General features: G+C 37.7%; 2 protein-coding genes across 2 annotated transcripts in view; one reads left to right on the top strand and one right to left on the bottom strand.

Moving 5' to 3' along the window:
* PPAT (phosphoribosyl pyrophosphate amidotransferase) overlaps positions 1–23,739 on the bottom strand; it is a 33,653-nt gene extending 9,914 nt beyond the window's left edge. The window contains exons 1-3 of the mRNA XM_070614829.1: positions 23,381–23,739; positions 1,974–2,040; positions 1,145–1,351 (exon numbers count right to left, since the gene is read on the bottom strand). Of these exons, the coding sequence (XP_070470930.1) occupies positions 1,145–1,351; positions 1,974–2,040; positions 23,381–23,508 (402 nt within the window). The 5' untranslated portion in view covers positions 23,509–23,739. The remainder of the gene's footprint in view (positions 1–1,144; positions 1,352–1,973; positions 2,041–23,380) is intronic.
* The window catches only part of PAICS (phosphoribosylaminoimidazole carboxylase and phosphoribosylaminoimidazolesuccinocarboxamide synthase), a 45,018-nt gene continuing 21,749 nt past the window's right edge, over positions 2,567–25,835 (top strand). The window contains exons 1-9 of the mRNA XM_070614834.1: positions 2,567–4,034; positions 8,501–8,587; positions 10,047–10,478; positions 11,632–11,721; positions 16,465–16,536; positions 17,254–17,625; positions 17,949–18,014; positions 20,275–20,411; positions 24,318–24,384. Coding sequence (XP_070470935.1) covers positions 3,653–4,034; positions 8,501–8,587; positions 10,047–10,478; positions 11,632–11,721; positions 16,465–16,536; positions 17,254–17,625; positions 17,949–18,014; positions 20,275–20,411; positions 24,318–24,384 — 1,705 coding nt within the window. The 5' untranslated portion in view covers positions 2,567–3,652. The remainder of the gene's footprint in view (positions 4,035–8,500; positions 8,588–10,046; positions 10,479–11,631; positions 11,722–16,464; positions 16,537–17,253; positions 17,626–17,948; positions 18,015–20,274; positions 20,412–24,317; positions 24,385–25,835) is intronic.

The raw sequence follows: 25,835 nt of genomic DNA, 5'->3' as shown, positions 1-25,835 counted from the left end.
CTTAAACTGATGCTAGAACATTTTCAGTAGGCAGCTAAATGCGTAGAGATGAAGTCTAGCATCTGGGTAAGAGGTTATGTCTAGAAATAATGAGCTAGGCATTGTTTGGAATTGAACTTTCAGTTGTTATCTCTAAGTGGTGAGTTTTTAAGTAATTTTTACTTCCTATTTATACTTTTTTGATTGCCTGAATTAAAAAAAAATTTGTTTTTCATTTAGGAGCAGAAAAGTATATTGATGGTCATTATAATGCCAGACCCTAAGAAAGGCACAGGACAAAGCTCTGGGAAATAACTAAAGCTAGAGTCAAAAATAGGACAAAAAAAAGGGAGGACAATGAGTGGTACAGAAGCATGGGTTTTAGATATTTTCCATCAACCAATTCACAACCTTCTGACTCCTATAACTATTTATCCCATGTGAAATGCCTGGTTCTAGGATGCTAAGTGGATAATAGGTGTTACCATTCCATTACTAAATATCACCTGAGGTTTTTATTTCTGAGGTTACCAAATCAAGATTGAAATCTAATGAAGTGAAGAAACTTGGCATCAACGAATGAATGGCAAGAATAGATAAATAAGAACTTATCAAGAATACAAAGATACTAAGTAGTTTAAAAAAAAAAGGAAGATGAAATGATGGTAGAAGTCAAAGGCACAAATTAACACAGAAAGCTAGAAATAACACGCTATTAACAAAAGAGACTATAAGTAAACTCTCTTTGCCCTTTCCTCAGGCTCTGTTTCCTGTAATTGATTCCAAATCACTTTTTCTTATATGTATCACCTTTGAGTTTATATTCCATTTTCTTCTTATGCTTTGAACATAGGGACAAAGTTAAAGGGACAGCAAAAATCCATAAACGCTAATTTCTCTGTGCTTCTAGTAGCAACCGTAAATCAATGTTTCTACGTCTCTACTCTAAAGCAGTGTCTCAGAATCACCTTAGTAGCATATTTAAATGACCACTCAGCACCCTCCCACCCCAGATTCTGGGGTAGTATCTTAGAATCTATAGTTGTGACAACTATTCCAGGTATTTCTGATAGAGTTAGATAACAGGTGACGACAATTAGAAAACATTCTTTACAGATTCATTAATTTATCCCAATCATGAGAAAAGCATTAAAAAAAAACTTACCTTTCTCCTTAATTGAGCAGCATTTATCAATTCGCCATTATGTGCCACAGCTATCTTCCCATGAAGTGTTTCAACAACAAAGGGCTGACAATTTTCTAATTCACAGTTTCCAGTAGTGGCATACCTTGTGTGTCCAATTCCAAGATTTGAAATATATAATTTCTTCAAATTGTCTTCAGTAAAGACGTGATTTACAAGACCCATTCCCTTGCAAAGTGAAAGTAAAAGCTTGTCTTAGAAAAAAATAGACTAGTAGCACTAGTGAGTAGAGGCTTTTCTAGGAATCTGCTCAGGCAATCCCAAATTAGACAATGCATTTCACTTCTCTGTGCTTCAGAATTCTAACCTTAAGGGGGGGAAAAAACCCTAAGTTAATTGTAATAACTGTGCAGCATTTAAAAAAAGTTTGTGAGGTGAAATTCACCTAGCATAAAATAAAATTAACCTTTTTAAAGTAAGCAATTTAGTGGCATTTAATACAGTCAACATTGAAATGCTTGTTTTATGAGATATTTTCCATTAAAACATTGAGGAACAGACGTACTAAGAGATAAAATTTGTCAAATGTAATAAACTAAATTATTTGCATTTTAAAAATTCAAAGTATGTTAATTATTCAAATAAACGACCTGTTTGAGTGAGTCAGTCTAGCAAACTATCACTGGAAAAAAAATGCATCCTAATTTGACAAGTGGAAACAGCTGATCCAAAGAGCATTGCTTCTAAATGAAAATTATTTATTCAAATTTCGTTCCCTCATCCTCATACACTAGTTATCATCTGGTTATGGTTATCGTTATAATCAACATTATTTTATGTTCAAATATACCTTGTGTGTTTTGAATGTTGGTACTGAATTCCCATCACTGGTCACAATACCAGCACTCTCCTGACCCCTGTGAATATAAAAAGGTATCAACTGTTAAATATACTCCATTGATAAGTTTCTTAATGAACTTTATGAAACATACTTTTCTCCAAAGCATCCATGAACTTAATCTGACAACACATTAAATGCTACTAGTACTAGTGACACTTCTCATGACGATGATGATGTCAATTAGCAACAGCAGCACATGATATTGTCAGAGTTCTAATATGCCAGGCACTGTCCTAAGCATTTACACGAATGCTCTAACTTATTAGGCTTTCACAAAAATCCAACGAAGTAGGTACCATGATTACCATTCTTATTTACAGATGACACTAAAGAAACAAATTAAATAACTTGCCCAATGTCACACAGAGAGCGGTGGCACAGCCGAGATTAGAACTTCTGCTTCTAACCTCCATTCTATGTGACCTCTAATAAGGTTGAGTATGTAAATGACTAAGTAGATATAAACAAAAATCTTGAAATAGCAGGTAAAATGCTTAGTTGTGGGTACTGGAATTATGAATAAAATTTATTTATGATTTTTTTCTTTTTTTTTGTTTTTCTGCACTTTCCAAATTTTCTCCAACGAATACCTATGACTTCTGTTATCAGAAAAAAATAAATGCTGCTTCTTAAAAACCCTAAGCTGATCAGGTACTCTGTATCTTGTTTTCTGCATTAGTATTTTAGGTGACGATACAGAGGAGAAAGCCAAAAGCTAGGCTGGAGGTAGGGTAGCACATGGTAAGACTTAGAGGACCTGCACCACTGTGGAGTATAAACTCAAACGATAAAGGTTTCAACTGCTCAACAATTTTTAATTCTGAACAAGGGTTATAAATACTAGACGTTTATTAACAAATTTTTGTTCCAAAGAACGTATATGAAGGTAGAAATAAAAAGTAAATCTTTACCATATATGTGTGTATGTGTTAATAATTAATACATTGATTTATTTGGTAAAAAAGATCTTTTTCAAAATTACATATTATAATTGTTTAGGCATTTAATTAACAAGAAAAACTATACCACTAAATGGACTTGCAAAGCAAAACTCTAAAAAATTAAAATTGAAATGATTTTAGTAAATTATCACTGCATTAAATACTATGCTGAAAATAGCTTTGCATAATACTATATACCCTATAAGACTGAACAGGGTTTCTTTATTTAGTGAAATGATGTGGTCTTTAAGTCAACCGATGCTAGAAGACTAAGCAATTTATATCAGAGGAAAAAGAAAATTAATGTTAGTTATAAACCTTAGGGCAGAAAGAACCTCAGCCAACCATTTCCAAAACAATTTTTAAAAAACCAACAATCATTTAGTAAACCAGAGTAAATTATGTAAGAAAATAAACAAAAAAAAAACGGTTCTTTCCCTTTTGTCTCAAAGGTAATTTTTCCTTAAAGCTAAAATTAATAACGTTAGGAATCACTCAGGTCCAGGCTTCTTTAATCACAAAGCCTGCTTATTTGGCAGTTTCTCAAGTTACTCCCCTCAAGGCAGCTTGAACCAGTTAAACTAGATCCTTTCAGCTCTCTGGAGCTTATTGACAACCAGCCGTCTGGTTTCCTAGGAAACAAAACCTTGGCTAGAAATAGTGAATCATTTCCAGGTCACTTTCAACATGGAGAGTGGAGCAGGAAAGCACTGGACTCAGGAAGAGGTTAAGGCTTTGCTAAGTGTCTGGGCAGAAAAAAATATACGAAAACAACTCTATGGAACACTGAGAAATAAAGGAATATTTATTTACATTGCTAAAAGGCTACAAGCATTAGGAGTATACAGAGATTGGAAACAGTGCCGGGCAAAGTACAAAAATCTCAAATATGAATACAGAACAGTTAAACATGCACACAACTCTGGAGACAGCTCTAAAACTATGAAGTTTTTCCACGATTTGGATGCAATCCTGCAGTATGAACCTGCCTCACAGTTAACAGAGGAAGATGCAAATGGCAGGTGCCTAGCAACGCTGAGCCAAAGTACAGCCCCAGAGACCACTGAAGGTAAAAAGAAAAAGTACCGTTCTTTCGTTTTTACCTAACAAACTGTAAGAGTACAGGACTTCTGAGTCCATATGATAAATAAAGCATGAAATACGAAGGTTGAGAAAAACAAGTGACTTCTTATGCTATTTTGCACAAGGTAAAAATTAATTTACAAAGGGTTAAATACCACCACTTTTAAAATCTGTAAAATACAGAAAAAGCACACTAAAATGACACTTACTGCTAGTGCCAACTGCTCCTTACGCATGTCTGATATGTTTTTGGAAAATGGACTGGGTTCTGAAAATATTTTAGGTTTTAATTTTATAAGAGTGGCAAAAAAAAAAAAAAATATATATATATATATGTGTCACTCAACTGTTGTTTTCCCACAGTTCCAAAAAAGACAGAACTTTCTGCTCTGTATTAATGTTGCCATTTTCCTAAGTTTATAAATAAAAGTGCTAAAATACTAAGAACTGATAACTTCTTCACTACCTGTTTGGAAGAAGGGCTCCATTTTAACTGTAAGTAAAACAAAAACAGATTTGATAGATGCAATGACAGATGATAAAATAAAGTTCTTGACCTGCTGTGTTGTTAAGCCCAACACTACTTATACAGAATTTGCTCACTGTCTGCAGGAGCCGAATGCATCACTAGGCAAAGTGGGGAAACGAATTGTTAGATTTCTCCCATAGCCAAGTCTTACAGATGTTATTTTTAAGAGAAAGTTGTTCAATTCAAAATCTGTAATATCTACTGTCTGTGTACGACATGTGCAAAGCACTGAGCTACATGCATTCAGTGATGTGTAACCTCGCAAAGGACGGAACTATAAATAAACGTTAACACCCAAGAGAAAACAGTACGTAGCATAATAAGGGTGCCAAATGAGAAGGACGTTAAGATGACAGAGATAACAGTGGGGTTAACTTGGGTTATCTGAACTTTGAGTTTAAAGCTCAATAATAAATCATTTGGTAAAAAATCCACCCCACTTACACACTCCCTTTACATTTGTGATATTATACCAAAGTCTGAGAAAGCTTAGCAGTCACTACCAAGTTAAAAAGCAATTACATTATTTTATTTAATTAATCACCCTGCACTCTTCCTTATTTAAATGCTTTAAATACTGATTAATGATAAGTAAGTCACTCAGCTTCTAGAAGGCCTTGATTTTAACCAGAGGTTGGCATAATGAAGATGTGGGTGCTGATAACTCTACTTCTTAACAAGATCTTCTAGCCCTTGCAGGTACCCCCATGGCTCCAAACTCCCCAGTTTCACTCATAAGCAGAGGGCCCATAATTACAACGTAACCACGTATGTTTAAGGTATCTGGAACTCCCAATTCTAAAACCAAACTTTGTTCTCCCATCAAAATTGATCTTCCCACAAATCGCTTCCACTTCAGTATCACTGTATTTCTGATCACTTCAACAGAAATGTTTGAGATATCCTTGACCTTTGGTCAGTCACTAAGTCCTTAAAAAACCTACTGACATGTTTCATAAGTTTTCCCCTCTGCTCCATTCTCATTACCACCATCCTGAACTTCACCATCTACCACAAGGAATATTAAGATAACCCCTTAACTGGTCTCTCTAGTTTCCAGCTCCTTTCCACACATCTTCCACAACACTAGTGGTGGTTGTTTTTTAACTTATTAAAATTATAAAATTACAAGCACATTGGCATTTTGTTTACATTAAAAATAATCTTTAAATTATACCCAGAATTAATCGTAATTTAGGACTAAATGTTACTTTTAATGGCTCCATAACATTTAATTGCGTGCATATACTAGAGTTTAGGTCTTTGACCATCTTATACAAATGATGTGCAATCAATACCTTTGTCTATATTTAACATTATTACTTTGGGATAGACTATCAGAAGTTCAATTACTGGTCAAGGGGGTATGATTACTTTGAAACATAATGCTAACATATCTGCTTTCCAAAAGAATTGTACTTCACTAACAATGAGAATGCTTCTTTTATAGAACCTTGTCATGCAAGACTAACGGATGGGGTAGGAGGGGAAGACACTTTGCTAATTTAATCACTGATGGAGTAGGCTAATTTAATAAATGTCTACAATAGTGTATGCAATCAATAACTTTTTACTTTGTATTTGTTTAATTACTAGTGGTATGGAACATTTTTTCTATAATATTTATTCACTTTTATATGAATTGACATGTTTAAATGCTGGAATTATCATTCTATTGGAGCATTTTTATGTTGTTGCATCTATTTCTTTCGACCTATCAATCCACGATACTACAAGTCTCTTGAAGGCAGACTCCCGAGCGCCCTTCATCTTGTGTTCCCGGATACTCAATCCCTGTTTTGTTGAACATTGAAAGTATTTTTAAACTATCTTTGCGATGGCTCATATTCCAAGATGGCTTTTCATTGTATTTCCTGGCTTGCCCAATTGAAAACAGGACTGAAACTTTTTTCTGGGTACAGTGAAAACTGTTCATGTCAACTGAGGCCTCAGAAATCTGCATGATCTCTTTTGCCTTACGATTTTGCATGATTTTTATTTCACCAACAAAATCCAAAAAGTTTTAATGTAATCAAATAGTTTATTTTCTAAGGCTTAGAAAGCCCTCCCTTCTCCAGGTCTAATTCATTTATAAGGTCTACTGGTTTTTCTATGGTGGAACCAGCAGAATATTAATTGGTGTACGATAAACTAAAAAAGGGGGGAAAAAATGAATGTGCCTTTTCCACTGCGGGATTAACCTCATGCAAGCGGTAAGGATAAAGGATTTGGTCCCCTCTGTTTGGCAGTAGGTAGTCTGGCTGAGCCTTGGCAAAGGACCCAAATACAAACTCCAAGAGGCTTCATGTTGTGGTAATTATAATCATCCTCAACCTCAAAATACCTTTGGCCTACTGCTGCTGAATTACATTTCTTCAGCGACTAAGTTTCCACTCTGTTTTCCTCCTCTTACTTTATACAAATGCATGAGGAGTAATGACTTAAGAGTTTCAGTTTAAAATCTCCAAGGCATGAGGCTCCTGCATACAATTTTGAGATTCACACTGGGAAACTTAAAAATTTCCTGAAGAAGTTGGGTAGAGAGCTTTTCTTTTTCACCCTCATCTGATTGCTCAACTCCAGGCCCTTTTCTATAGACATAAAACTAGGCCCTAAACCAAATGAGAGAACAGCAAACCTTACCTTTCCTTACTGGTCTTATAATCAGGCTCAGATGTTAAATTACCTGGGTATGTCAGTATCTTCCACACTTCTCTCTACAGAGAATTCTTATGTAACTCCCGATTTTTATTTTCCATATTCCCAACTAATTCTCAAACATTTCCTAACTGCAATTTAGCTTCAAATAATTAGGAAGCCTAATTTAAAATTTTTGACGATTACTTTGAGAGTTTTAAATTTATACAATTACGCCACTGGAAAACTTCCCTTATTTTTTACTTTCCTATTTTAATATATGAATCCCTAACATAATCTTTAAGATGATAAACAGCATTTTCTTTATTCTTTAATGGGAATGCCTCCAAATATAAGGTGAATCAAGATTTTAAATGAATGTTTATGTCATTAAAATCACACTGAACATTTGATCTCCTAAAGTAAAATATAATACTTTTTCTGCTACTCAGTAAAACAAAATTGGAAAAACATATATGGAAATAATATAAGATGAATAAATCTTTAATTCAGAAAACTACAAAGAGCAATCAAAATGTTCTTAACCAGTCTAAAACCTCACTGTAATTAGGACTTATCTTCCACTTCACATGCCAACTGAATTGCAAATTCTGTATGTTGGATTCCTTTGAAAGACGTACTTCACTTTTTCCGCAATATCACCCTCCTTTGATTACTTTAAAACATAGACTATGACTCATTTTATGAAAACCTGTATAAAACATCCAAATCATAAAACAAGGAAATCAAGGAGGGACTTCATTTTTGAAGGTTGGCATGGTTCTTTTTTAAAAGACACATTCCCTAGTCCATTTAAACATAACTTAGATTAATGTCTAGAGTTAGTATCTATCAATCAATTAATTACATAAGATACATATAAACTCTTAGTAATTTGACCACGTGTCAAAACAAGATTTTCTGATTATTTCATTACATGACCTCTTTTACACTGCTAGTATCATTTATGAAGTGCCTACTATGTTAAAACGCCTCAATTAAGAAATGTAATTTGAAAACCACAACCATTACAAAATTAGCATAGAATTCTAGTTAGAAGTTCAAAATAAATCATGTCAATGGGATGCAAGAATTAACTTCTCTTTATATACACAAATATTAAAACCATATTATACCACTTTGTTACAAAATGTGTCTGTCACAAATCTATAATCCTTTGTGAATATGATCAAATTCAGCTCAAGCTACTAGCACTATAGGTTACATTAATCCAATTTTTATTTCCTTAGTACTTATTTTTAAAAGGAATTCTGTTTTCTTTCCAGGCAAAATGTCAGTCACATTAGAAGACAAGGAAGACATCTCAGGAAATCCTTTACTTTTGGTTTCTCATGTCAAACCAATGGAACTAGGTATAGTATGATCAGCCAAAAATATAATGAAACTGATCCAATTTCAAATTAGAACATAAAGACTGGTTTCTAATCTGAGAAATGGATGATTTTTTCCTGTTAGAAACACTTAGGATTAATTCATTTCCCCCTTTTTTACCAATCTATACTAAAAAAATCATTTCTAAAACAAATCGTTTCTTTAACAAATTATACATTGCCTGGAAATATTAGCCTTCAAATTTCCAACCTCTATGCTTTTAAGAAATCTGATGACCAAAATTACACATAGTAGCGTATTTATGAGCATATTTATTTAATGAGCATATCACTCAGCATTCTGAGGGGTCTAAGACAAACAGAATTTTACATTTGAAAGTAAATAATATCAAATCCATTATGAGGTCAAGTATGATTTTATTCACCCAATTAAAGTCAACAGAAATCCTCTTTTTGCTTCTAAATTCTTATTGAAGGTTAACCCAAATGAGCAAAAATACGGAAAAGCATTTCAAAACAAAGACATTATATATACCACAAAATAAAAACGACTCTCTATTTCAGGTAAATGCTACAGAGTGGTTTTTAATAACTTACATTACAGATGCTGGGGTCTGAACTACCTTTTTATTAAACATGAAATCTGAGAAAAACATAAGATAATATGGTTGTTAAAAAAAACAATACATGTCAAGTAATGCTATTACCATAAAATGAGTTGCAAAACTGTGCAAAGACATTCTGCCTAGAAACAAGGCATTACGAAATTTCCGGCACATTTCTTTACATTAAAAGAACCTAATACTTCACTTAAAATGGCATTTGGTCTTTGACCAATGAAATATCCTTTATTGTCACAAGGTATAAGAAGTACCAATTGTTAGAATGTGCCTCTTCCATGCCCTTCATTCATGACTTGGTTCTCAACCCTGACTGTCAACTAGAAGTGCAAGCTGGGGATGAGGGGTGGGGGTGGCAGACCAGGGCACTGGTTTATAAAAGCTCCCCAGAATCTCCCTCTGATAGGTAGCCAACGGAAACCATTAGATAAAGAAATAGAAAAGGAAGGGGATAAATTGCTTGCACCTATCCTATCACAAAAAAATTGTCTAAAATGAACCATTTTCTTATGTAATTATATTGCTTTCTACAAGTAAATAAATCTCAACTTTCGCTATATACTGGCATACACCCCACATACTAAAGGATTGGGATGGAAGAGAAAGAAATGATAGAGAATAAAGATGATCAAAACGTGACTAATTAAAACATAACTTTATTAAAGCCAGTCACTGTCACGATAAGGAACAGATTCAGGTTCTGTACTTCACTTCCCTGTTAAAGAGAAAAGCTAAGCTACAATTTGTTATTCCATCTCCTATGGAGAAAATTACTTTCTTTACTAATATTGCATCCAATTATTTATCTTGTCTGATGTATGTAACCCATGTCTATCTCTTTTCCTCCCCACCTGATACAGGTAACTCTATATCAATAATGGAACCCCCTAACAATCCAACTTTTATTCCAACTGTAGCAAATGAAGGAGGAAAACACTGGACTGTGCCAGAAGTCAGGGCTCTAATAGGCATCTGGTCTGATAAAAGCATACAACAACAACTAGAGGGAACAGTGAGAAATAAAAGGCTATTTGAACAAATTGCTGCCAAGCTTCAGAAATTTGGAATAGAGAGAGACTGGAAGCAGTGCAGAACAAAGTACAAAAACTTAAAACATGAATATAAGACTGTAAGAATGGCTCAAGACCTAGGCACGACTAAGAGTATGAAATTTTTTACTGAGTTGGATGCTATTCTGGGACACAATAAAACAGAAAAATCGCAACAAGAATCCCAAGATAGAGAACAAGCTACAGAATGTGCCAATGTAAAAACAGAAGAGCATCAGACAGGTAGGAAGATGAAGAAAAGTAATCTTAATATTATCTACACCATATAAAAACGTTCAGTAGCATGATAACACAAATACAGTCTGTTAAATAGGTTTCATTAAAAGCTATTCAACAAGCTAATTGCTGGATTATAATGAAACAGATTTAATGTATATTTGATCTCCTCCAGAACATAATAAAAATTGGATTTCCAGGGCGAAGTTTAAAAACAGACCAATTTTAATAAAGTAAAAGTAGAGCTCTACGTGGCAAAGTTAAAACAAATTTTCATACTAACTGTCGTAAAAACTGTGAGTAAACAGAAAAAGGGCATTGAAGAACTTAGAAAAATACAAAACCCATGAGAATGTCTTTGAAGTCTAAGTTCTTCTGCAACACATCATAAAGTTCTTTAAAACGAATTTAACCCAAAGGACTGAGATATGGTATACACAAAGCATGAAATAAACTGGATGACTTCTAGCCCAGGAGTCAGGAAATGCAAGTTCCAATTCAGTCCCTCTGGAACCTTGAATCAACCAAGTATCTCCTGTAGACCTAACACTGTAAAATGGGGAACTGGACAAGATGGTCTTAAAGACCTCTACTCATCGTAATGTTTCTAGATCTTAATATATGCCTTAATGATGCCGTCTTAATTCTCAGAGTATGAGTGTGTGTCTAGGAGAGAGAGAGAGAGGAAGGAATGATAGAGAGTTAGGATTTGGAAATGGTGAGAAATCCTAAAAAGTTTCACTGGCTGGAAAGAAAAAAAATGGTCTGCAAGAGAACTATATACCTGCCCTATTAAAATTAAAATGTAAAATGACAAGAGATAAAGTAGCCCAAGAGCGGTGGCATGATTATGTTCATACAGCAATTGCTGGAGATGCAGCTGAAGATGACTCTATCAGTTATATGTCAGAACACCCAATTAGAGACTTGTAACACCAGATATCTATAGTGCTATCTAAGATAGCACTATATCACAGATATCTAAAACTAAAAGATGTTTAAGAGTAGAGAATCCAAACTACAGAAAAACAAGCAGCCACAGTATTTAGTATCAAGTTCACTCTAAAAGGCAAAATAATATATTAGAGTTTAAAATGCAATTCTGAAAGTGAATAAAAAACAAAAACGAACCACTATATATCTCATTATGTTCATACAGTCACTGCTGGAGATACGGCTGAAGATAACTTGCTCAGTAATATGTCAGAAGAACTAAGAGAGAAAGATACAAAACGAAGTCCTGGCACAGGTAAAACAATATTCTTTGCTTTTTTGTGTGTGACAAAATATATAGATGTTATTATAAAATGCTGCTATGGACTGAACTGTGTCACCCCACAATTTATATGGTGAAGCCCTAACCCCCATGTGACAATATTTGGAGATGGGGCCTTTAAGAGATGATTATGTTTAGATGAGGTCATGAGGGTGGGGGCCTTCATGATGGGTTTTATAACATAACTATATATAATACTATAATAAGATGTTACAATACCTATGATATTATTGTAAGATGTTATAAAACCATATACAAGAACGTTATAAAATGTGAGGTACTGTTGGATAATACTCATATTCACAAAATACAGAAATGGAAGGTGGAAATTATTAATGAAAGTTATGTTCCCTATGGCTGTTGTTCTCAAAGTGTAACAGCATCAGCATCATCTGGAAACTTATTCAAAATGCAAACTCTAGGGCCCCATCCAGAATCAGAAACTCTGGGGTTGGGGCCCATCAATCTGTCAAGTCCTTTAGGTAATTCTGATACACGCTCCCCTATGGTATAGGGTACTAAGGGGGTGGAAGAGAGCGAGTGCTTCCTATCTGATAGTTTGCCTCTTCTATGCAAACCAAAATTGGGGGTAGGGTGGGGGACCACCAAGGCCCCAAGCAGAAGCCTGGCTGTCACAGACCTTGCACATAAGCCTTTCAGTCCAAAGCTTCATATAGCCTTGGAAAGTGTAAAGATCAAAGATCACTGTTGACTAATAAAACAAGGTAATCAAATTCCCCACATTCTTGGCAAACTTCTTCTGATTTATCAGATATGACTAAAACCTCAATGGGGGCCGGGCCAGCCCATGGTGGAGTGGTTGAGTATGCTGGCTCCGCTTTGGCGACCCAGGGTTTCTCTGGTTCAAATCCTGGGCGTGGACATGGCACTGCTCATTAAGCCATCCTGAGGCGCCGTCCCACATAGCGCAATCAGAGGCCCTCACAGCTAGGATATACAACTATGTACTGGAGGGCTTTGGGGAAGGGAAAAAGAAAAGCTCAGTGGAATAAGATCAGCAGAAGGCTGAGGAGAGTAATAACATAAATTCTAATTTGATTCCATTCAGGGGAGAAAAATTAGCTAATTCTACTACATGAACACCTAAAAATGCATGATTAAGGCAATATGAAAGAAGTTAATGACTGGGAAAAATCAGAGAACCCTTAGGCTAGGCCTATTATATTTAGTAAAAAGAAAAGATCTGGGAAAATTGAATAACTACTTCTTTGGATCTAATATAAATTAATTTTTCTCCCCAGTCTGAAGTATAAGCAAAAGAGGATAAAAGGAATCAGAAAGTTAGCAGAGGAGAAAGAATGCCTAAAGAGAAATTAATGTTTGACAATCTTATCAGCTACCTGTCTCTTCTAAGTAGGAGAAACAAAACTGACTTAATTCATCTCCAAATCAGCTGCCATTTATATGAAGTGAAATGCCTCAATATCTTGGTATTCTTGCAGGTCACTGCTTTCTAGTATAGGACAGTCACAGGTAGATGAATTTTGGCTTGGAGGGGTGGAGACACACATACTTAGCACAGAAGTCCAGCAGTAGTACATTATATCCTATTAGAGGAAGTCACTCTTATCTTCAGCCTAAAAATCACAAGTGAAAGACGACACTGTTCTTTTAAGAATAATTGTAGGGGCCAGCACAGTGGCACAGCAGTTAAGTTTGCACATTCCACTTTGGGGGCCTGGGGTTCACCAGTATGGATCCCAGGTGCAGACCTACACACTGCTTGGCAAGCCATGCTGTGGCAGCGTCCCACATATAAAGTAGAGGAAGCACAGGGCCAGTCTTCCTCAGCAAAAAGAGGAGGATTGGTGGCAGATGTTAGCTCAGGGCTAATCTTCCTCAGAAGAAAAAAAAAAAAGAAGAAGAATTGTAAAACTAACTTCTTCCTTTTGGCTGTGATAAAATGTATTTCCAAAATTAAAATTTTCATTATCCCCATAATTTAACAAAAATTAGCAATGTGATGGCCAGCAGAGGGCATTAAAGTATCTATTATTAGTATCTCAGAAGGTATGCTAAGCATCTTGTTTTCTGCAATTAATTTATTTCTTTTAACAGACCAAAAATTGGAAATAATTTTCTTTAAAATGGAATATTTAAACACTTTTGTATATTTTGCATACAATTCGGGTAATCAGTGAAATCATTATGTAAATTAATGTACCTTGGTCATGTGAAACAACACATTGAGAACTTTAAAATTTTAATCCAATAGGAGATCCAGATAAAGACTTGATTGTTAAAATTTCAGAAAACCTAAGAATTATAAACGTAAAAAAAGCTCAGATATATGTAAGCTGATAAATTTAAATATAAGCAACTTGTTAATTATAAAGGCATGACTTTCCTAATTCTTACTGCTTTATATTTTAATAAACTTTTAAGAAGCTGTGACATAACAAAGAATATATCTGACCTTTGTCCCCAGTTCCTGGCATACAGCTTCAAAAACCTTTGAAATTTCCAGTGATAGAAGTGTCTTCTTTATTCTGGGGTGACCCAAGGTGGGCTCCTAGATAGCTTCAGGAAAGGGCTGGTCATGAGAAAAACCAACCTTGTGATTAGAGGGTGGGAGCTTTTGGGCCAGCCCAACCTCCAGCAGTGGAGTGAGTCTGGAGACTGAGTTCAATCATGTGGCCAGTGATATAATTAATCATGCCATAATGAATCACATCAACAAGAACTCTGGTTCAGAGGAGCTTCCTGGTTGGTGAGCACATTGATGTGCTGGAAGGATGATATCTCCTGACTCCACAGGGAGATGGCAAGGAAGCTCTGCATCCGGGACCCTCCCAGACCTTGCCCTATGTGTCTCTTCATTTGGCTGTTCCTGAGTTCTACCTTTCAGAATAAAACTGTAATCCTAAGTATAGCAATTTCCTAAGTTATGAGTCATTCTAGCAAATTATCAAACCTGAAGGAGGGTCATAACACACCTGGAATTTGCAGCCACTCAGCTGGAAGTGTGGCTAGCAGCTGAAGTAAGAGCAGTCTTGTGGAAGATTGAGCCTTTAAAGCTGTGGAGTCTGATGCTAACTCTGGGTAGTTAGTGCCAGAATTAAATTGCAGTACACACAGGTGGGGCAGAAACACAAGAGAAACTAAATGCACCTCCTTCCTTAAAAGATGTTAAATTTAAGGATTCCTCCCCCATATGACATCTTATTTCCTAGGACTAATTACTCAGAATTTCTACATAACACCTAATCTCCATAAATGTTTCTATTTCTCAATATGTACGATATGTACCTTAGCCTAGAACTGATGGCTTTAGTCACAAGTAAAATGTTATAAATTCATATTCTGCTGAAATAAGGTTTGAGCTCAAAGGTTACCTTGGACTTGTACTCTTGAAAAAGTAGCCACTGGGGCAAGGGTAGGAGAAGGGTTTGGGCATGGAAGGTAGTAGGTGTAGCTACAAAATGGCAACCAGAGGGATCCTTATGCTGTTGGAATGGTTGAATATCTTGACCTTGACGATGGAGACATGAACCTTACATAGTGATAAAAACATACACACACTCACAAATGAGTACAAGTGAAACTGGGAAAATCTGAATCAGAATGGTGGACTGTACCAACGTCTATATCCTTGATGTGATCGTATATTATGGTGTTACAAAATGTTACCATTAGAGAAAACTGGGCAAAGTATAAAGGGGATCTCTCTATTATTTCTTACAAATGCAGGTGAATCTACAATTATTCAGCAAAAATTTCAATTAAAAAAATAGCTTACTAGGTAGCCCTATGTGGCTCCAGAGTACTTGTCATTTGAGGTCTTGATATTGCTAAAAGCTAAACTTCATCCCAGTCTCACTGTGCAAATGTCCTTAATAAGAAGATCTGGTCCTATCTTGATATAAATCTCCACATACCTACTGTTGAATATGCTTATGTGCCCCCTAACCACCTTCTGCCTCACTGGTGTATTAACACCAACTATTGTCTAGTTTTACAATAGTCATTACAAGCAACTGCATAGACAACTATATTTAGTAACACAGAATGTTTTTTAAAAAATAACGTCCCAGTGTATAGGAAAGTACAGCTGAGGTAAAAGAATAATATCATAGCATTTCTATACTTGAACGTAGCAATCCAACATCCGCATATGAGGAGGAGCTTTCGCCAAATTACAAACAGCTGATTTGTAGACATCCTATGCATACATTGGTACATTAGAAAAATCCATGTTATATTTACCAGGCTAAGCACCATTGGTTCCTTAAAATGTTTAACACCTGTCTGCTGTTAATGTCTCAACATGAAATTGCTAAAACCACTTAATGTCTTTTATCTCTTTGTACTGTATTGCAGTGAAGATCATTCTTAGTTATAATGAGGATCAAATGAGCAAACAGATGTAAGAACTCTTTGTCAAGCATTAAAATGTAACAATGAAAGATGTTATCAAATTGGGTCTAAAAGTTCTATCATACTCCCAAATACAGCATACTGCCTTGTGACTTTTAAGGCAGAATACTCCTAAGATTTTGAAGGTGGTGAATACTACAAGGCCATTTTAAAATTTGGTTAGAGATGGCATACGCTCTTGGCTTCAAGGTTACAGTTTTGATGCTGGAATCCAGCCTTACTGGTTTTTAGTTTTGCAGCACAATCTTCAATTACGAAAGTAGATTAGAGTTTTGTAAACAACAAATTTAAATTGCTATTCTCTTTGTTTTCTGACAGAAGAAGATACCATAAGCACTGTCTCAGAAGAGGTGGGCAGCCTCACAGCACCACAAAGTGCCACTGGGTCAGGTATGGGGTCTAAATTGTTGAATTTTATTTATTTTTGCTGAGGAAGATTAGCCCTGAGCTAACATCGGTTGCCAATCTTCCTCATTTTTTGCTTGAGGAAGACTAGCCCTAACCTAACATCTATGCCGAGCTTCCTCCACTTTATATGTGTGGGTTACCACCACAGCATGGCTAATGAGTGGTATAGGTCTGTGCCCAAGATCCGAAACTGTGAACCTAAGCTGCTCAAGTAGAGCATACCGAACTTAACCACTATGCCAGGGGCCCTAAACTGTTAAATTTTAAATGTTAATTTGATATTTAAAGTCTAATATACACCAGTTTAAGTAGTTATAGGGCAGATCTCTATTGTGTATAACCCCAAATGCCCCATACCTGAGCTGGTGGATAAAATATGGTAGAGGAAGAAAGTGTCTATTCCTCCTTCTTACTACAAGAAATTAGTAAACACTGAGGCTCTTCATATTCATAAATATCCAGTGAAGATCACTTATTGATGAAAAGCAGCTAAGTTATTCTAATATTGGGGATAAGTCTGCCTTATAATTTTAAAAATATTTTATTTGAATATGAATGTATGAAAACATTTTTTGACCCTCATTGAAATCACTGTAATGCTCAGTGCTTTACATCAATCCAAGTTGTTTTAAATGAATAACATTCAAATACATGATTTATCTGTAAGTTTGAATAATTGCAAATCATGTTGATTTATAGGTAATCATATTCCTGTAGAAGATGCTAAAAGTCATTTAGAGATTGTAACAGCGAGTGACACAGAGGCTGGAAAACACTGGTGTGACAGTGAGGTCAGAGCGCTTATACACGTATGGTCTGACGAAAAAATTCAGCAAATGCTTGAAGGGGCCACAAGAAACAAAGAAATATTTGAGGAAATTGCCAGAAGACTAACGCAATTAGGAATAGACAGAGACTGGAAACAGTGTCGTACTAAATACAAAAATTTAAAATACGAATATAGAGTTTTACAAAGGAAAAATGGCAACCCTCAAAGAAAAATGAGATTTTATGAAGAAGTTGACTGCATCCTAAGACGACCAACTCTCAGAACTGCCAAATGGAAACATGGTAAGCTTGGAATTGACCTTTTAAAAAAAATTCTATAAACGTTCCTCTTTGCATTTTAATTTAGTGAGAAACTCTTCAGAAATAAAATTCTAACACTATTATATGTTCAAATGACCCCCAGAATTATTATAAAACATGTACCTAAGTTAATAGTTTTAATTTCTTTCCAAACCCTGTACCAAAATACTCCTAATTCTTAAACTCATTCTTCCTTACCTGTCCAGTTGCTTAAATGTTCTTACTTTAGTGTACTTGAATGCTTGAAGACTAATGTATTTTAAATGATGTCATTATGCTTCTTTTCCCATGTTGTTTGTTTTAAGAACTATTTGAAGGTCATACCAAAAACCCAAGAACTTTGAGCATCAAGAGAAAAGCATATGAAGATGGTAAGAGCCTCAGAAATGCCAAGTTTTTCCATGTTGAGAGAAAAGCTTCTGTTGCTTTTACCTGATAAGAGATGTTTATGCCTGTCCTTGAAAATTAGACTAAATATATTGTTTATGAGCTGCGTGAGAGCAAAAAATGCTGAGAAATGATTTCTTTCATAGCTCATTATGAGTGAAAGTAACAGAGTAAATGGAAACTTTCCCAGAGTCAGAAATTTCCGCACAACTATGCATTTATCATGAGCCTTTAAAATTACACTTCACAGTGACTGCTATCAAGACTGGGATACAAAAGGGCAAAAACTCCACAAACCACTAAGTTCTGAATTTTGGTTTTCTTCAAAGGTAGTTAGTAATGGGAATAACATTTTAGTAATTCTACAAATAAGCCAAACTCACAAGCCAACCTAATTACATGAGCAGTAATTCAAAAGGAACCCATTACAGACATCAGAAAAGGTAACGTAACATAGCATAGCAAAGAAGAAAACTGCAGTACAGAAGAAAAAGCAGGGACTAACAACAGAAAACCTGTGTTCTAGTCTCTCTCTGACCCTAATAACACAGAGCAAATCACTCCATCTCTCTGGATCTCTATGAAAATTCAGCTTTAGCATTTAAAGATTTATAATTTATCGAACTGTTTTGAGTAGATACAAACAGCCGAAGAGCTCAACTTTTAACACACCCATACAACCACCACTCAAATAAGACACAAAACATTACCAGCACCCTAGAGGCCTCCCAGTCATGAATCATCTCCCTAGCCTCCCTACAGGTTATCACTATACTCACCTCTATCACCATAGATTAGTTTTGGAATCATACAAGATGTACTTAGTACATATTTTTTAATGTCAAGCTTCTTTCACTCAACATTGTTTGTGAGATTCATCCATGATTTTGCTTGTAGCAGGAGTTTGTTCCTTTTTGTTGCTGTAGAATATTCCATTAGAGGAATATACATCCCCCTAGCCTCTTTATCTGTTCCACTGTTGCACATTTCCATTGCTTCCACATTGGGACTATTATGAATAATGCTGCTATAAAAACTCTTGTGCATGTCTCCCAATAAACATATGCATGCATTTCTGTTGAGTATATACCCAAGAGTGGGATGCAGGGTCATGGGGTATGTGTATATCCAAGTAGCGTTCTAAGCACTTTACATATATTAATGCATTTAACCTCCACCACAACTCTATGAGGTGGGTGCTATCATTATCCCCAGTTTACAGAGGAGGAAATGGAGGCATAGAGAAGTCTGCGCTCTTGAACCAGCTGGCTACACTGCTTCTCTGTGAGGGGCAGGGAACACATTTGCGCTGAGGGTACAGTATTCCCAGTATCTGCCACAGTGCCTTGCATATACATAGTAGGAGCTCAACAAATGTTTTTTGAATAAAGTATTAGAGAATAGCAGGAAACACCCTCTTAACTGCCCCCTCCACCTCCTGCCCAACATCAGCTCAAGTGAGTTGAAAATTTTATTCTCCATTTTTGGACATAAATTGCAAGCCAGAGGAGTTGCTCTACCTTTGCCTTCTCTTAATACCCTCTAGTGGATATACTATTGCAAAGCGAAATTGCTAAGGGTTAACCACATTGAAGTATCATTCCCAACCCAGTAAATTGGTGCGCTGGACCTTTAAACATATAAATCTAGTCCAACAGAGGAGAAAACAGACTCAAAAGTTAGAAGACTTGCCCAAGATCAAACTGATGTTACTAGGAAACTTGGGACTAGATTTCAAGTCTTATGCTAAGGAGCTATTCCCAATACCGACCAAAACGATAAAGTAGTAGTACTCTGAGACACTTTTGGGGATAAATTCTGCTTCAGACTAATGCAAAATGCAAAGTTCTAAATAATACTATAACTGGAAGAATTGAAAACATACGATTTAAGACTGAGAATCATTAAATCACAAAAGTAATTGAATTAAAAGTTTTTCAAAATCAAAGACTGGAACAATTAGCAAAGACAGTTTTAAAATAAGTCACTTCCCCAAACAAGGGGATATAAAGCACTATAGGAATGTGACACATTTGGTCATTATCACTCAGAGATGAAAATCAAAATAAAATTGTCCCCAGTGTTAATTTGGCAACTCAGAGCAAGTTCTCTTACAACCTAGGCTGGGTTCTCCAACAAACTAAATGAAGATAACTGGGAACTAATTCCATAGAGGTTTGTCTGAGTGCATCTGTCTTTCTCACAGTGCCTTTCCAGTGATAACGTTATATACTCTATTTGCAGAACCAGCGTCTGTATCTTTTAAGAAAACTGCTCCTGAGATCATTGCAAACTGGTTTCCTCAAAGCATAACAGAATCCAAAGATTCTACAGAAAGTTTCTGCAGACAGGAGACCCCCTACATGACCCAGCTTCATCAGGTAAATCTCACAAATTTTTAGAAGAGGTGTGAAAATGTTTATCAGTTGTAGTGTTCAATTCCTAACCCAGGAAATTGCCAATTCACTGAAGGGACGGGCATTTTCATTTCCTAACTAAGCAAGCAAAGGCTAACGTTGATTCATGGGATAAATCTATGAAATTTTAATATGTAGTTCTTTTTATGGAATCTTCAAATATGTCCACGTCATTCTAGTCTCCATAAAATGTGACTGTGATTTAAAGATGAAGATTTTTGATCTACAAGAGGGTGTGTGGTTTGTCCAGAACTCTGCAAACCACTGATGTGTTTTCAGGACTGAAAAAGCATTTGGTGATTATATGAAGCTGACACGAACAGGTATGCACACACAGCTTACAGCCAGAGAGGACATTTTCAATGTTAAACTAACATTCTCCCTGACAGAAAGGAGTGCTATAGAATAAATCTGCAAATAGCCAGACGACCACTAAAAAGAAGTACTTCTGGATGAACCCATCTGGATTAAGTATCCAGCGCATGACTATCTAGTAAGCGTTACTCCATTTGTAATACATAATATTCTAACTTTCAGGTATTCTATTACCCTGAGAGTAAGTTTTTTGAGGTCAGATTATGGCTAAGACAAAAAGAGAACCAAATACAGTGCAAAAATGATAGAAATCTTACCTTCTAGATTCCGTGTTATAGGAAGATAACGTATAAGAGATAAATTCCTTTGTCAAAAAGGGAAAAAAAATTGAATCTAGTTGCTGTTGTTTTAAAACTAACCATTCAAAATAAATAAATAAATAAACAAATAAAAATAAAACTAACCATTCAGTGGAGGGGGGAGAGGAGGTAGAGCCTTCTGCAAGAGACCACACACGCCAGTGTACAGGGTATATAACGACTACTGTTTATTGAGCTATCACAACCTATCCAGTTTTGACATTCCTTGACTGAATGCCATATAAAAACATTAGTTCTTAATCTCTGACCCCAACCTACTAGTTTAGAGTAGCAGAAAATTTTATCTTATAGACATAAAGGAGTTTCATTGTTCTTCCATCAGAATCAGTTTCCCAAAGGGTGAAGACTTTTGCTAATTTAAAATTTTCAGTTGGATAGGATTATGGGCTAGAACTGGCCCTCTCGGTGCACCTTAATGATTCTATGCCTACACAATAAAAATCTTAAATAGTTTTCCACTAACACATTTGTTTTCCAGAAGCTACTGGGTTTCTTGCCACTGTTGTTGAGATTATCACAAGGTCAATTTTCAATACCACAGTTTAGCAAAGACTTTTGATCAAATGAGCAGCCTAACAGAACCCATTTAATATTGCTCTATTATCATATAATCACATTTGTCGCTTTTATCTTGTATTATCTAATCTCATAATTCTTTCACATAAAAGCAACTGTAGAAAAGTGCATGTAACTAGGAATCGAGTTGCATTCATTAAAAAAAAAATCAGCCCCTTTTTCTTCAGGCAGAGACTGGGGATGGACTTTCTGAGTTATTTTAGCTAAAAAGTACATAGTTAAGAAAAAAAATTCAAGATCAGGCCATATATTTCCCATAGACCACAAGGCAACTCTAAAGATACCTAGTTTCTGCACACCTCTTCCCATGACAGTATCCAAAATAACTTCTCCTAAGAATGTTAGAAACTAACGTTGCTCTGGACTACTATATAGATTTTAGTTTTTCCTTGGATTATTTATCTAATCCTCTCAAATGTATTTTAAAACAAGATCTCTATCATGGTCAACCCACAGTTATCCAAGATTAGAGTCATTCAAGTTAAAAATATCCTTTTTGATTCATCGCGGATCCTAAATTACTCTCAGTTCTTAGCAAGCAATGAGTACACAAGATGTGAAACTCAAACTCAAGTATTTGGGACCCAGAAAAGAAGCAAAAAGGCTACTTTCAACTTAAGTTTGGTGAGGGAAAGCTAACCATTTGGAATGCATTTAAGCATATTGCTCCCATATTGCCAAAAGGGTTATTGCTAAGTTCCTTAACTGTCCTAGAAGTTGTTGCTACGGTAATGCCTTATCGAAACTTTGTAATACTTTCAGTGGTAATATCAAACCTAGGTTTATATTTCTTAACCCAACTGAACTGTTTACATCAACTTCCAGTTAGGTCAGGTAGCAAGAAATGGCAAGATAACGGAAGCACAGTTATTTTTTAACTCAAAGGGACCTACCAATTTTTCAAAATCAATATGTATCCTGCTATAGAGGAACTACTCCCCTCTCCTTCTTTTAAAAAAGGGAGTTACTTTTTTGGCACTCTTCTTACTACCAACCTTTTCATTCATTATCTAAAACGTTTACCAATGAAATCTTTTGCAGATGCACTATCCCCTGTGATTGGTTTATTATCAGTTAATTTATACAAGATCTTCAATCGGTAGTTCCTTTTGAACACCAACTAGTCCTGTTTCGCTAAGTTACCCTATTTATAACTACACCAAAGCCACAATCTGCTCAACAGTTCTGCCCTCGCAAGCAAACAAAAGCTTGTGCTGTCTGGAGGGTCCGCGCGAAGATCTCAGGGTGCTGTGGGTCCTGGACCAGCAGCCACCCGACACGAGCCGATAAGGAGAGAAGCTCCAGGCTCTGGGAGATTGAAACGAGCAAGCAATCGGGAGCAGCCCGGACCAAGCTAGCCTAAGCGAACCAGAGCCTTACAAATTGGTCAGACTCAAGAGTGCACAAACTGGAGGAGGGCAGAGGGCCCCTAGGGAGCATTAGGCGTTGAGGGGATAGGCTGAAGTCCAGGGAGGCAGGGTGGCCCCCGCGCACGCCTTGGCAACCTGGTCGATGCCACAGGCAAGTACCGGTTCAGGTAGAGAGATCCGGCCTCCCGGCCCTCAAAAGCGCGCGAGGTTGCCAATTCGGGCAGCAGAAAGCGCCTCGGGCAGACAGAGAAGCATACGCGCCGCCACCCCCACGCCTCGCCCGGCTGCTCACCGGTGTTGTAGCCCCACGAGTCCCAGAGTGATCACATGCGGCACATCTAGCTGCGTGGGCCACTCTCCTGAGGCGATGCACCCGAACACGCCACATTCCTCTCGGATCCCCAACTCCTCCAGCTCCATGTCGCCGCCAATAGCACGTGGAAGGACCTGCCGCCGCAAGAGGGATCTAAGTACCAAGCAGCAGCGTCTCCCTCGGCCGGAAAACCCAAGGAGCTCGAGCCCGCAAGAGCTTCCTCCCTCACGGCGGCTCGACCCTCGCTACTGCGGCGGCGCGAGCTTTCCCCAAGTGAGCGTGATTAGCTCGCCTCCTTTTCCCGTCACCCTCTCCCGCCCCTCTCCGGGCGCACCAATGAGGGAGGACCGAGGAAGAGAGTCTGCGGTTGAGGGGCGGAGTCATGATTGGGTGGGGGTGGAGCTAGTCTTCTACCAGAGCCCTACGGGAACTAGTTTTTCTGCACGTGGAAATCTCAGTTACTTTCCAGCACCCAAGGCTGGGGTGGTGAGGACTAGCGGGGTTAACATCATTTCTCTCCCCAAAGATGTAAACTTTGTGTGCTCCTCCCCACACGCGTTCCCCCGGCCCTACTACTTGGTACACTCCAATCTATGACCTGCTCAAGCTGGGGAGAAGGAACCCGGGTCGCGAGCTTCTGTAGAACGGGGAGGGGCTTCCAGTGCGCGCCACATTTCACCTTTCCTGCCACAGCGCCCGCGCGGGCGGGGGGCGGGTCCGCGCTGCTGCGCTTGCGTGGCGGGAAGCCTTGGGGCCGCACTCGCTGGCTGCCGGAGACTAAGTTCGTGTGTGGCGGCAGAGAAGCTGTGGGTTCCCCTGCTGCTGTGGTTCTGGCCAGTAGAGCGGTGGGCGCTCTGCGTTACGCGGCCCTCCGGGGGCGTGTTTGTGAGCCGCTCTGACCACTCCTCTTTTCCAGAGTCCTGCCTCCCTTCCTTGCGCGGCCGCGGCTCCGAGCCCTCTCAGGATAATGGCGACCGCTGAGGGTGAGTAACGGGCGTCCCTGCTGTTCACCGCCTTCCGCCCACAGGCCCGGAGCTCGTGGGTCGGCGCGGACGGCCCCAGGCCTGAGGCGGTGCTCGGTGTCCCTGCAGCGGCCCCTCGAGGCCGCGGGGCGGGGGGACACGTGTCCTGCGCTCCGCCGAGAAGCGCGCTGGACAAAGCGCTCCCGGGCCTCCGCGAGCTTTCTAAACGCCCGCACCTGCCTCCGGGGTGTGGAAGAAGAACGAGAAATGGCCAGGGGTTGGAGGGGTGCCTGGAAATGGCGTTAATGATCAGTAGTATTGTAAAACAATCACAGGAACGTCTAGTCTTGACTCTTCAAATCAAAGTGCTTTTCTTGTTAGGTTACTAGTAACCTGCTATTCTACAAAGTTAATAATTGAGCCTTCTAAAAAATCTTCCTATTTTCCGTGCGGACTTTGTGTGTGTTTTTTTTTTTTTTTTTTTTTTTTTTAAGATTTTATTTTTTCCTTTTTCTCCCCAAAGCCCCCCGGTACATAGTTGTGTATTCTTCGTTGTGGGTTCTTCTAGTTGTGGCATGTGGGACGCTGCCTCAGCGTGGTCTGACGAGCAGTGCCATGTCCGCGCCCAGGATTCGAACTAAGGAAACACCGGGCCGCCTGCAGCGGAGCGCGCGAACTTAACCACTAGGCCACGGGGCCAGCCCCTTTGTGTGTGTTTTTTAAAGTAATCTTTTGGTTCCCTGATGACTTTGGAGAGCTCTAAAACCACTAAGCCAAAAAAGTTTTCCTTCTTCACTTTGCGTTTATGATATTTACTTATTTACGTGATCATTTTGTCCGCGAGAGGGCAGATCCTCGGGAAAGATTGTTTGTGCTGATGAAACGTTGGTTTTTTCCACACACGCACTTTCCAAATTTGTGGTGAACCAAATTGCTGGTGTTGGCCAGTTAGTCCATTCTCTTCCACATAGAAAAATTGAATTTAGGTAAAAGATTATAGACTAAAAAAGATCCAGATGATCACGAGTAGCACCTCCACAAAATCAAGGTGTTGGACCAGAATTTTTCCTGCCTTACCTCTAAACTGGTGGAGTCTGAGTTTTTACTCTCCCACTTTCTTCCATCTTACATGTTCTTCGCAGTTAATCTTTCTGAAATTTCACTTTCATGGTTTCTAAATGGCACTTTCTTGCTCAAAAAATGTTCAATAGCAGCCTAAGTGCTGTTGGAATCCAGCCTGAAGACGCTTTCATTCACCTGCTGCATACTGCTTCTTTCCAACCTCTTCATCTCTAACTTTAGTTTTTCTCTGTTGTGAATCTAAGCATGTTCCAGTTGGGTTAATCCACCAAGTTTACTCTTCTCTGTTTATTTTGCTGTTTGTTCTACAACAGTGCTGCCTAATAGAAATACAATATGAAGCTGTGTGTAACTTTGTTTTCTAGTAGCCACGTTTTAAAAAGTAAAAAGAA

Source organism: Equus przewalskii, chromosome 3 (assembly GCF_037783145.1).
Source record: "Equus przewalskii isolate Varuska chromosome 3, EquPr2, whole genome shotgun sequence".
In the NCBI taxonomy this organism is placed as follows: Eukaryota; Metazoa; Chordata; class Mammalia; order Perissodactyla; family Equidae; genus Equus; species Equus przewalskii.
This window is presented reverse-complemented; position numbering and strand designations above follow the sequence as displayed.